This window comes from Dermacentor albipictus, chromosome 3 (genome assembly GCF_038994185.2).
Source record: "Dermacentor albipictus isolate Rhodes 1998 colony chromosome 3, USDA_Dalb.pri_finalv2, whole genome shotgun sequence".
Classification (NCBI taxonomy): Eukaryota; Metazoa; Arthropoda; class Arachnida; order Ixodida; family Ixodidae; genus Dermacentor; species Dermacentor albipictus.
Window position 1 is genome coordinate 65,630,487 of NC_091823.1, and position 13,558 is coordinate 65,644,044.

At 45.8% G+C, this 13,558-nt stretch overlaps 1 protein-coding gene across 2 annotated transcripts in view; it reads right to left on the reverse strand.

Moving 5' to 3' along the window:
- The window catches only part of LOC135905556 (cell adhesion molecule Dscam1-like), a 77,651-nt gene that overhangs the window by 9,751 nt on the left and 54,342 nt on the right, over positions 1–13,558 (reverse strand). For both annotated transcript variants that reach the window (XM_070535535.1, XM_070535536.1), the window contains exons 11-19: positions 8,737–8,884; positions 7,400–7,548; positions 6,690–6,821; positions 5,464–5,631; positions 5,243–5,313; positions 4,128–4,368; positions 3,042–3,134; positions 2,095–2,316; positions 724–1,029 (exon numbers count right to left, since the gene is read on the reverse strand). In XM_070535535.1, coding sequence (XP_070391636.1) covers positions 724–1,029; positions 2,095–2,316; positions 3,042–3,134; positions 4,128–4,368; positions 5,243–5,313; positions 5,464–5,631; positions 6,690–6,821; positions 7,400–7,548; positions 8,737–8,884 — 1,530 coding nt within the window. The remainder of the gene's footprint in view (positions 1–723; positions 1,030–2,094; positions 2,317–3,041; positions 3,135–4,127; positions 4,369–5,242; positions 5,314–5,463; positions 5,632–6,689; positions 6,822–7,399; positions 7,549–8,736; positions 8,885–13,558) is intronic.

Below are 13,558 nucleotides of genomic sequence, written 5' to 3' on the forward strand. Positions count from 1 at the left end.
ACGGTTGTTCATTTGCCTTGTATAGTTACGAATTTATTCACTACTTACTAATATCCTCAATATTATACGACCTTTACCGCAGGATGAATCTACAGCCCTAGTAAAATACAGAAGTTTGTGGACGTTAATTGCACCTGCAAGAAGGTTACGAAGACACACGGCTGAAAAATGTAGCCTTCAATAACTCGTTGGTCGCGTTTGATTATTCATTGGTTCATTGGCTCGTTGTGGATCTTGATTTATTTGTTAGCATATAAAGCAATATTTTGCGCCGTATGTGCGCGATTATATATATATATATATATATATATATATATATATATATATATATATATATATATATATATATATATATATATATATATATATATATATATAAATGATATGGAATCGGGTGCACCCGAAGGTATTTTAGGCACAGGCACTGACTTATTGATATCTTCGAAGCAGGACTAGGTGCGCGCTGGCACCATCTGGTGCCCGCGCGCACCAACCGTCACTAAGGGCTCAGCACAAAAGCTGATTCTCTCTAGGACTATAAGGGGCACAGTAGTGAAGGGCTTGGAAGCTTTCTTGCGCAAATTTTACAAAATTGAAATGTCATCCCAAAGCTGCTATGCATGGAAACTTAGATTGCGGTGGCACTGTTCATATTCAGCCACTCGGGACCTTGTACGCAGCCATAATGGCATGGTCTCTTCAAAGAATGAACATCACACTCACCACCTGTAAGCGTCAGTGTAGCGAAGATGTATTCGGCCTCCGAAGCTCCCGCGTCATTCTGCGCCCTGACGAGCAGATCGTACCAGGTGGCTGGAACCAGATCAGGGATGACCAGCACAGGTGGCTGCTGGTGGTCCGCTACTAGGTGGGTGGCCGTGGCAGGAGACCACTCATTTTGCGACTGAGGCTTGCAGAGCACGGCGAACGAAAAGATGGGACAGCCGCCGCTCTTCCAGGCGCCCAATTGAAGCGTCACCGAGGTTACGTTGCACAGCAGAAGGTCGCGCTCATCTGGGGCAAGCGGCACTGTAAACAACGCTTCTGTTAAGTTCCGCACGTTGCTACCAACTGTAAGTGACAGTTCTAGAGCACTCCCCTTCCCCTTGATGGTTCACTACAGTGCCTCCCCCGCCCCCTTGTAAATTATGGTCCACCCAAGCTTTGCGCTTTCACAGCCCTTCCCTCCCCTTGATGGTTCGCTAGTGAACCATCAAGGGGAGGGGAACACATAATTTACAAGGGGGAGGGAGAGGCACTGTTTGCACCAAGAGTAGGCAACAATATCAATTGTTAATAACAAGGGAGTGAGAGTGCGCAGGAAATGTCAAGGCACTCATAAAACGACGCAGTGGTAGTAGCAATTTCATAAATTATTAAATGCATGACTTGTAGATGAAGAAATTTTTCGTGGCGGCTCTCAGAGGCTATGTTATCAGGAAGATTGTTCCAGAGGCGAATGGCTCGGGCGAGTGTGGAGGAGTTACATGTTGGTGTTGGGCCATAGACGGGCATCAATGTGAAGGGCTGGTACAGTCTCCGTGTCTTTTAATGAGGAACTTAAATATACACAAGTGATGGCATTGTGTTATGAACATATTTATGAAATAATGGCAATAGAGCAGTGTCGCAATGAATACGTAATGGCTGTAGTGAGTGGTCGAGTTTAATTTGCGTTATACGTGTGGTATATTCATAACAACGCGAAATAAATCGCGCTACCCTATTTTCGTTCCATTCTAGTTTTTCAATTACATACATAACAAGATCCATAACACGCCTTGTTTGCACTATCCCAACATACAATACATGTTCGCACGTTTGATAGCTACTGCATGTCATAAAAGCATTGCAAGTCACACTACATAATCTCGCGTTTCATCTGATCTTAAAGTCATCTCAGTTGATTTCGCTAAGTTGAGAGAGGTCTCGTAGTGCTAAAGAAGCTTCGCCGTTAGAGTGCTCACTGCCTCAATTGACCAACCTATAAAGGGTGACTCCTAGCAACACTGTCGTCGCTCATTATCGGTTTGCAATCAACTTGCTTACGGTGGCGTGTGAAGCGAGAATTCGTTAACGGCAACGCGTGCGCACCTGATCCATCGGTCTTTGCCAGGACTGTGTTGCTGCTGGGACTCCTGCCGGCGGCGTTGAAAGCGACTGCGTGGAACGCGTACTTGCGGCCGCAGCGCAGCCCACGAAACGCGTACGCCGAGCGTTCGGCGCCCGTTTGTACTTCTGACCACTCGCCGGGGTCTTCGCTGGGCTCGGACTTCGACGTCACGGGCGGCTCTGCCTTGTGGAACAGCACAAACCCTGGAAAACGAGGTTAAACTTGCACATCTTACGGTCCTCTTTCTAACCGCTGAATAATTACGAGCTATCCTGCTTATCTCAAGCCTAAGATAATTTATTTCTCTTGCAATGACGCTAAATTTACTTCCACTCGTAAACCAAAAAAAGAAGAGTACTTTCCCACCAGAGGTATTTCGGACGTTACAAGACGAAGCTTCAATTTAGAGGCATATCTATCCCTGAAACATCGATAAAAAGATTTGTGTTCCGCTTAGTTTTGCCCAGGATTGCTTAAGGAAAGCTTTGTAGAAAAATAGAACGGCAGAGCGTCAATTCGTTTCAGTGCACGTTTTGAGGCAATTATTTATACACTGCTTCTATACGTGCGACTCCTAATAAGTCGTCATGCCTTGGCCACTGATTGGCTTTAATTCCGCAATTGCAGCAGGTGCGCATACGATAATAATTAGGAGTATGTCAATCAATTTTGTCTCACTAAATAGCATATCAGGGATGTCAGAAATGCCCTAAAGGGATTTTTTTTGCTTTATTTATGATTTGAGAGAGTTGTCGCTCAAACACCTGGCATAAATTTGAGTATGTTCTTGGTAATGACATAAAATTCGTTGTTATGTTTGGATATCATAAGACAATATTTCTTAAACTACGCCCTGAGAAACTTCGAAAACATCGAATTGGTTTTAATTTTTTTTTTTTTGCTCTGTCACATGAATTCGTTTCCTTACCGTTTATTGGCTGGTCCTTATCTATATCCCAGCTCAAGTGAACGGATGACGATGTTGAGGAGACTAGTCTCAAACGTGGCGCCGCAGGAGGGTCTAGGAGCAGAAAGGACAGTTATAAAAGCTGCTAAACAATCGCAACTACTTATCACACAGTGGTTCACGGTCGCGTCAAATGCGACACGTAAAAAATTCAATTATTCGGTAGCTCGCAGCCCGTTGAGAAATTTTCCAAAAAATAAAGCAGCACACTTCAGTGATTTTTTTCGGCTTTGAAATTATTCACGGCGCTACCAGCATTCTCTCACAGTGCAAACCCCTATAAAGATGTGGCAACCACGTTTTAATTGTGGCGAACTAGAAAAAGACCCATGAAAGTTAAATATTGAAACATGTTATTGCGGGAGCTTTATGACCCCACACTTTTCTTGGATAGATCGAAGACTACTTAACATTTTATAAAAAAATGCAGTGTTACATTCCAAGGGTACTGAAAATTATTTTATTCAAGGTATTGCTCGATTGAGATTACTGTGAGCTAGAATACCTAAGGCACAGTTTTACTACAGTGGCGCCTCGTCACAAGCGGACGTGGTTTAGTTCGTTCCTCGAAGTGCTCATCACCCCTAAAGTCAAGAAGCGCTGTCTAAGCGCATGCATAAGCTTGACTTGTACTCACTGTTTCAATAATAAGAAGTGTTCGACTGATGTAGCTATGAAAGCTGTGAATGATGCATCACTGACTGTGACGACCTTGTACGCTGTTTTATGAGACACACCCGCATACCGTGCGTCCGACTAACAGTAGTTTAATTGTTATCGAAATAAAACTTTGGATACATTGTTTGTAGAGATTCATCGATGACAGTGGAATAATTGCGGCAAGTTAATTAATTATTTCATCAGAATTAAATTGGTATATCCTCTAACAATCAGTTAAAGGGTGCTCATAATGAGATAACCTGGTGTAAAGCAACATCTCTCGTTGCCCATTTTCAACACGCATATGAAGGAAGGCCTGTGCTTGCGCTTTTTGAAGGTAGACATCATAAGTTATGGTTGTCTGTAAGAAACGAAGCAAAAACTCACCGATTTCGAGCGTCTGTGAGAAGACCTCCTCTGAAGCTGGTCCGGCGCCCTTCGCGTTGAACGCCTGCACCACGACGCTGTAGCGAGTGTTGCGCCGTAGGTCGGCCAACTCGCACTGCTGCTGCAGCGAATCGGCCGAGCTTTCCAGTGTCTTGTAGGCGAACGAATCTTTGGCGTTGCGAACGCGGTAGCCGACGTAGTAACCCTGCACTAGTCCGTTGGACTCTTCGTCCAGCGGTGGCTGTAGGAAAAAGCGTAATAAGGCGGATATGTGGAAGGGGAAGTGGCTGTAGCAAACCAAGACCCTCGTTTTGAAAGTCATCCATATGATAGAGCAGTTTGCGGAAACAGGCTCAGGCCAGTCTTCGACAAAAAGTTCGGGTAATTGCAGGATAAGGAGTAATAAGGAGTAATGAAAAGAGAGTAGACAAAGGCTTCTGAAAAAGGCTATTTGTCTGCAACCTACTTCATTAGGCTGATGACGATATTCAGTGTTAGTTCGCTCCGCTGACTTTTCTTTAACTTTTTGGTTACCGCTTTGTGAAGGTTGGATGGCTACTGAAGCCAAAAAATATAGCGGCGGAATTCGACTGGTAATGCCCTAATATTTTGCAGCTAGGAAATATTTACATGAGCTCTCCCGCCACGTGGAGGTATTGAAAGTATACGTGTAGATTCTTCACTGACGCCATCTGCAACCGGTCTGTACGCTCCAGGCCGTCCACCATCTTTTGGTTCTACACATTTCTTTTCCCTAGCCCAACTGCCCCTCGAAGATCTACCACACTTCTTGTGGAAATGCCTCGGAGTGCGCTAATGAAGGCACCACTACCTGTCAATAGTGGAGCTGCAACTAAGCCGCCCACCCGACTACCATAGGTAGATGTGTGGTCGCATCCATAGATACTATTTGGACTTCATAGAACATAACAAATTATACGTGTACATATAACATGCGTGCTTCACACGTTTACTGTCGCCGAGCAAACTTCTAAATTAGAAAAAAAAATGTGCCAGGGCTAGGGCTGTGCGCTTGTATAACAGTGTGCAGTGGCGTGTGCGGAAAATCATGTATTTATGAAGTATCCGACGCTGTGCAGTAAAGCACGGCTCACCTTCCAGCTGACATGGAGGCTTCGAGAACCGGTTGGCGTTACCCTGATGTCTCGTGGTGCACCGCTGGGAGCTGCATGTAGTGGGCGCACACGACAATGGAAATACCAGCCCGTTACGGTATAAAGGAAACACGGAAGCGGGAAACAAGAAACAAGCTTCAATGCACATTGTGCCTAATGGTAATTTGTGAGTTAAGTAAGTGAAGGCCATACTAATTTACCTTCTTCGTCGGTTGTAACCACAAGGGTCTCGCTGCTTTCACTGAGCCCAATGGAATTCTCCGCCCGAAGTCGGAATTCGTAGCTGGTCTTTGGCCGAAGGCCGCTGACCACGTGCGAGAACTCGGTCGACTCAATCGCAGACACGTGTGAGTCTTGTTCCCAAAATCCTGGAACGTGTGAACAAAGTCTTTTTTCTTGTTTTTACTTATTATGATATCAGTCACAAGAAGCGTCTAAACGTAAAAAAAAACAAGAAAAAGACGACGGGAGAAAAAAAGTTGCAAGCATAACAGACAAGCGCTTTAGTGTACTGACGTGAATATAATGGCAAATAATATGAGGATAGCCACGTAGGTGGCTATGGTCCGTTAGCGACGCTTATGCGGCACTTGATTAACGACACAGACTATGAAGAAAGCGCTACTCAAGATATTGTGCACACGTTTAGTTTAGGCTGCTTCGTTTGGAAAATTATGAGCAGTACTATTGGTCCTTCACGCCTAACTGAACACACCCGCGTTCCAAATAAGTGTGAGGAACCTGCAGCTTCTTATTTCTAAAAAAGGAGTTCTTATGGTCAGGTTTCGTACCAACTTTTTATCACAGCTTCTAGTGGATCTTGCTTCACCGCAGACTCAAAAGTTAAATAACCGATGAATGTACGAAGAAGTAAGTATAGGTAAGGCTTTTTTCACAGGTGCTCTTTAGCTTTCCTGTCATAAGCAAATGTGATGTGCAAAACTGTTACTAATGTGTGACTTGCATTGTTGCAGTTCAGTGATAGGTTACGGCAAGACTGGACAGCCCCAGTTGCATAATAAGCCATTGACAAAATTCAGGAACACTCAGGCACAACTGGATCTCACAGGGACATTGTGTAGTTCTGTTTCCCTTTTCGTTTCGCCATTTCGTTATACGCAGTCTTGCACTATTTAGTTTCTTAAAGTAGAGTTGTTACTTTTTTGGGTAGGGCTTTCTGTCTTTTGGAACTGAACCTACAATCTTATGCGCCCCACTATACGGAGATAGATAAACTGTCCCGCTAAACATGTAAGGCTGTTTTACGACTTCAACGAAACTACCTGATGCCACAGATGTTAATTGGAGCCAAAAATTTCTACCCTATCAGCTATTCGGAATGCAGAATAGTCTTTTAAGTCAGTCGTCTACGTCTTAGAGGCAAGTACTCGGGCTCATATGTCCGCAAGATTTCCCGATTGCATACCTTCCGGCAGCTTGTGTTCCAGCAGGTACTTCAGCACGGGGCTGTTTCCGGAGTAGGCGGGAGACCAGGAAAGCGTCACTGAACGACTCGTCGTCTGGGTTGCCTCCAGACCTCGCGGTTTGTCCGGAGGTTCTGCGCAACAGGCACGAAGCCTCTGACGATCTAACAGTGATCTAATTATAAATTACTGATTACTATTCAACACTGTGTTTTTGTAATGTAAACCGAGTGTCACGTGAAAAAATAAGTTGAAACGTTATGTGATCAGCATTGATTTGTTCATAACAAAAATGAAATCATTTCTTGCATGACGCTTCGTGTGCACAACAACAAGCCGCGATGACTATGATTTGCCTTGCGTTGGCTTGAATCAAGCCTGATTTTTTCTTCCCGCCGCACAGCTTCGTACACAGCGTACCGGTAAGCTTTTCCGACGGTAACGTCAAATACCGAGGGCCTGGTAAACTCCAGGCATGCATACAAGGCCGCACTCGGTGTCGGAAGCGGCAGGATGATAACGCTGTGCTAAAATACTCTCATTGAATATATAGTTCTTTCCGAGATTTCACTTCTCGCACGGGTGGCATCGCATTTAGAAGGGAACCGTTGTAGCGGAATTTTTGATGCGTACGTAAGCGTATATACCCAACGCTAACTGTTTCTTACGAGCTGCGCCGTTAAACGGTAAAGCAGTATGTGAGAAAACTCACCTTGCACGACGACCTGAAAGTTTGTGTCGTCCCTTCCGTAGGCGTTCTCAGCGTAGCAGCTGAATAGGGAAGAGTCCCTTCGGTCCACGCTCGGAATGCGGACGATGTACTCAAACCCTTCGGTGCCAGGTTTCTCCTCCACAGCGTACCTGAAGTAGGGATTCTGGCTCCCACACACAGAAAATGCACCACGTCGCATCCATACTACCCATTACTCGGAATACTCTATTATTGTTACTAAGGCAGTATAATGCCAGCACGTTCTGCTAATGACAGTTCGGGCCTCGAACAGAAAGCTCAGGTGGAGTTCCAAGCGATCAGGGCACAGTCCAACACGATCTAATTATGCCGCATATTAGACAACAATAATATCACGAGTTCATTTTTTTTGCAGGGTTCTTTATCAGCCAGCTTGTCATGAGGACTGCAACATTGCCTGCTACTAGAACGTATGACGATTAATAGCAGGACGACAACAGCAATCACTGCGACTGATGACTTTGCCCTTCTAGAGATTTAAATAATTATTTGCTCGGCTCAGATGTCAGTGATGATTCAGGTGACAAATAATTTGTTTCGTCAATCGCGCTTCAGCAAAATTGACCGTTCAGCCTTAGTGGAAGCGTATGTGCAGCTTTAAATAAACGCTCAGTTAGACTTTGTAAGGCTTCAGTTCCACTCTTGTCGGTACATATTTTCTACTGATTAGTGCCCGAACTTGAGACAAAAATGACTCTAGTGGTGTTGTTTGTGTGTGTCTCGACTTCTGTTCGTTTTGTCTAAAGGTCCGGTGCTGAGAACTAGAAAAACAAGTTAGGCTTGAATGCTACGTCGTACAAAAATTAAGAAAGATGCAATGACGTCCAATTAAAACCAAATAAAAAATGCAAAAAAAGAAAAGCATCACACACACACACACACACACACACACACACACACACACACACACACACACACACACACACACACACACACACACACACACACTGCTCACTTTTTTACATTAGTGAGGTGCACGAAGCAGATGACACCGTGTTAAATTCGACTATTTGATGCTTGATAGGGTTCGTGGGGCGAACTTTTTGTATTATGCCTGCAAAATTTTCGCAATGCTATTTGCACTATTCTAGTACGACAGCTCGCGATTTAATATGTGTAAGACTGATAAAGAAAAACACGAAATTTTTCTCAGTAGACAACCTGTCTTTAGAAGTGTTGTTTAATTACGCATGGTTATGTCAATTCAAGAAGAAAGTAAAATCATATAGCGAGTTAACCGACTATGTTGAACATTTCATCTGCAGCAAGTTAATTTAAGCTCTAGGAAAGGTTCTGACCTGGGTTCCAGCGCTGGGTTGAAGCCGTGCCTATCCTTTGTCCAGGTCACCGTGATAGGCTGCTCTCCGATAGCTCGGCAAGTGAGCATAACGCTGTCTCCGCGACGAACTGTCAACGCCTGAAACTTGCGCTCGAAGTGAGCCGCCACTGGTGAGCGAGAGAAGAAATAAAAGGCGCGAGAAAAACAACACTTAAACGATTTCAGTAACTCAACCGTTATTGAAAGAAAAAAGAGTCGCAGTTTCGCCCGAGAGGAGAAGCATCGATTGCAATAGCAAATTAGTAGACAGCTACATGAAATTTCACGATTATCATCGTTTTATTATTATACTAGTTAAATCAGCGGTATGCACTTGTTGCAAAGATTAGCCTACTAACTAAATTAACAAGCATGGTGTCACGCCCGCGCAGGAAAACGTGAACGCATCTCGCTCGATGACCGCGGAAAGTCGCTGTCAAAACGCTGAAATGAGTAAGAGCGGCAGCAATAGCGAGCGAATTGACCGTGCTGTCTCTCCCTGCTACGCGAACTAAGCGTCGAAAGTACAGCGCATAGGAAGCTACCGCCACTTTGCGTACTTTGTCCACATCGCAGACCGCTTTGAAAATGAGGCCTACGCGGCCTTGTCTATGTTGCAGATTGCTTGCAAGATACGGCGGCCGCGCGGCCGCGCGGTAAGCAGCAGCCTCGCGCGCGACAGAAGACGGTGCGCTTCGGCTCCGCCTTCCTCTCTTGCGCGTACGAGATTGAGCCTGCATTGTCGGCTGACCCTCGCAAGCATTCACTCGTACATACAGCGTATGGCGCGCCGCGACGATGTTATCTTTTTGGACTTTATACGGAACTTCACGGCGACGGCGACAGCAGGAACACACTTGGAGTGTTCATGTAATCGTTTTCGCAATAAAGGGCTTCGGAAAGTAGGTGCCGCGGGCATGCACAGCGCGGTACCCTATTTTGACAGTATTGACATATAGCTTAATGAAGTAAAAAAAGGCAAATACTTTATGCGCAAGGAATAGGAAAAAAAAAGGAAGGAACATGAATCGAGAATATTCACTAAAGTAGTTTACAGCACATGCTCTTCATAATGGTGGCAATATGGAAAGGTTAGGAAGCGATTTTTCGGTACCACCTTTTCTTGTTTTCACCTACGCAGCGTCCATTTCTCCGCGCAGTTTATCAAGACGCAGTTTAAATGTCTTCGATATATTCGACATTTGCAGACGTGATAGCCAAGCTGACGAATGCAAAGATAATGAATGTTAATTGTAATTTCTCCACCACAGGCAGGAAAGGGTCACTATAGCCTGAGGTATGCGGAGTGACAGGAGAGTTCCATTATACGACGCGTGACTGAAATAATGTGTGTTTTGGTGGGCGGAAAAATAAGATAATAAAATTCTGAGGTTTTACGAGTAGAAATCACGATATGAGCATGAGACACGCTCTAATGGGGGACTCCGGATTAATTTCGACCGCTTCGGGGGCTTGACCGCCCTCGAAATGCGGCCGCCGAGGCGTTAATTTTATCCCGCGCTCTCGGGCATACAGCGGAACACCATAGCCGCCACTAAGCCAACACGACGGTTGAGGGCTTTAAGGGGAGGAGGGGGGAGCGCATGCATCCTTTGCTTTTTAATGACCAGCTGGAGAAATATGTTAAGAAATGTCATAAGGTATCTTTATATAGTAAGAGTTGTGCGTGTCGTCTCCTCCGAAATACGGCCAGAGCGCGTAGATTCACATATATCATACGGGGACATACGATATAAGAGTGTGTTGTCAGGATTGGGGGCTCAATCCCATCGTCTGTGGTCCTTTGCCAAGATTGGAGTACGGCATGAATTCGAAGGTAGCTGGCCCATGCCGTCGTCCAACTTATTTACGCTGAGATCGTTGATGAAGTGAAGAACTGCTTCTCATCGAGAACGAGGAAAAGGGTTTACTTACAGAAATTAAATCAGTCTAACATGACTGCTTGAGAAAAAGAGTATCAGTCCAACATGACTGCATGAGAGAAGTGACTCAGTCTAACATGACTGCTCAAGAGAAGTGTGTTCAGCTTTCGCACAACCACAGTTTTTATACACTCGATCCGCCGGCCATACGAGGCGGCGACTGTTCGCTTACTCATCACCAACTCGCCGCTGCTCTGCAGATCAGTTTACAGACACAAAGGCACACACATTCCGATGCCCAAACGACGGCGTTGAAGGGGTGCTGTTCCGGGAAGTATCGGTGCCGATCGAGGGTCGCTCGTTGTTTTGCGTCACGCCGAAGCGTGAGAAGCACCAAAATACATCGTTCCCGCGGCAGCTTGTCCATGCGTGTCAAATCAGGTCCACGTTGGGGAACTCCGAAACCATTGTTCACACACCGAACTCGTCCCGTCACAATGTCGATGGGGCTGGAGGAAGGAAGCGGTTTTCAGCACAAAGGCCGCTTCTTCGAACGCCTCCTAGCTGCAGTGACGGAGAGGGTGCGGAATGCGCGTCTTGCCCCCCTTGTCGTAATCGGGTGGCAATCTTGCTTAGCAGCTCGCCATTCTTAACAGCGCCTCCATGGCCCGAAAAATCTCGACTGTCTAGCGCTGACAACCGCTAGGGAGGAAGAGAATGGCTGCTGGTCAGGGGGGCATTGATGTCTTGGCTCGCAGCGACCACTTGCGCATTGATGTCACCGCCCCAAAACATCCAACAAGGACAGGCAACTGCAAAATGAACCCCACAACACGGCTCTGCGCCGAGATGACGTGCATTGGCTCTCACCTTAGACTCGCTAGGCTTAAAAAAAACATCATAAGTGCAGAAACAAAAAAAATGCTGCATTTCGCTATGCCAATTTCTGAAGCAAATTCCTGCTGACACATTCAGCAAATCATGGAGGGAATCCTGCTAAATGAGAGGGGATCTTCTTCGCCTAATAAAATTAACACTAGTAACCCTAAAATTTAGGCGGGACCCCCAGACGCAGAATTCAAATTAGCCTGCTCAAACCATCCGCATTGCTATGCAACTTTCCCTTCTTATATCTAACGGAGAAGTTGTACTCTTGGAGAGTGAGGCTCCATCGGAGCAAGCGGCCGTTTTTGTGTGACATTTGATTGAGCCACGTCAGAGGACAGTGGTCGGTCTCGAAGATGAACTTCGCTCCGTACAAGTAACACGGCAACTTCTGGGCGGCCCAAACCAAACAAGCGCATTCCTTCTCTGAAGCGCTGTAGGCTTCCTCCCTTACATTTAGTTTACAGCTGGCATAGAGGATAGGATGCTCCTCGTTATTGTTGCCGACCTGACTAAGTACCACGCCCATACCTCTGTCGCTTGCGTCGCATTTAACTATGGATTCCTATGTGTAGTCTGGCTCGCGAAGCACAGGGCGAGAAACCAATAGCGTTTTCAAACTTTGGAAAGCGTTCTCTTTGTCCTTATCCCAGTGTACGTTACTCGGTGCTCCCTTTCGGAGGGCGTCTGTTAATGGACTTGCCAATTGCGAGTAATTCGGAATGTACCGTTGATAGTACCCCACAAGTCCCAAAAATGAACGAAGGTCCGTTTTCGGGCGCGGCTGAGAAAATTCTCCAATCGTAGCTATTTTCACCTCAGCCGGCCGTCTCATTTCCCGACCGACAACATGGCCCAGATAAGTAACCTGCGAACAACCAAACCTACACCTTTCCGCTTTCATCGTTAAGTCGACTTTAAGCGTACGAAGCCTCGCATTCTTGTCGTAATAGACTTTGGCGTTCTTTTGAGCTAGTGCCATGTTCTTTCCGACTAGTTCTTGGGTTGCGCTTAGCCGTTCCAGTAAATATAGCACGTATTGAACCACGGTTGGACTCTCCCCTCTTTCCTCCCACATCTCTCTTAACATTCTCAGTGGAGACCGGAGTGTCCTCCCATACACTAGTACTGCTGGTGAGAACCCTGTCGCCTCATGTGGAACCGTTCGCAAAGCAAACAAAGTTGCCGGCAGACAGTTCTCCCAGTCCTCCTTGTGCTCGTAACAGAGCGCACGCAAAACTCGCTTAAGCACCGAATGCCACCTCTCTACACTGTTTGACTGAGGGTGACAGACAGAACTGTGTATTAACTTTACCCCGCACTTTTGCAAGAATGTGGAAGTCAGTGCGCTCGTGAATACTGACCCTCGATCTGCCTGAATTTCGGCTGGAAACCCAACTCGTGCAAACACTGTCAAAAGCGCGTCTACTACTTCGGTGGAGCTGAGCTTTTTCAAAGGGATTGCTTCTGGAAACTTGGTAGCCGGACACAGCATGGTAAACAAGTACCTGTAGCCTGATTTTGTTTTTGGAAGAGGCCCTACCGTGTCTATTACAAGTCGTCTGAAAGGCTCTGTTATTAAGGGCACTACCTTCAGTGGAGCTTTCCAAGTCTCTCCTGGTTTACCAGAACGCTGGCAGGCGTCGCATGATCTTACAAAGTTTTCTACATCTTTGAAACAGCCAGGCCACTAGTATTCCATAAGCAATCTTTCCTTTGATTTGTTTATGCCTAGGTGGCCGGACCACCCATTTCCATGACAAAGACTCAAAAGGTCCTCCCTATACTTAGTAGGTATGACTAACTGATCTAAAATCCTACCCTTTCGATCTCTGTAATGCCGATACAACAATCCTCCTCTCTCATGTATCGTTACGTTGTGCCTAGCAATGCCTTCTTTAGCTGTGTCATGTAATTTAGCTAAGCTCTCATCATTCTTTTGCTCAGCTGCCAGTGACTCTCTATCCACGCGTAAGAGTTGATCAAAGTTCTTTGAGGCCGGTGATAATAACGACCCTGTCTCGCTTGTGAGCG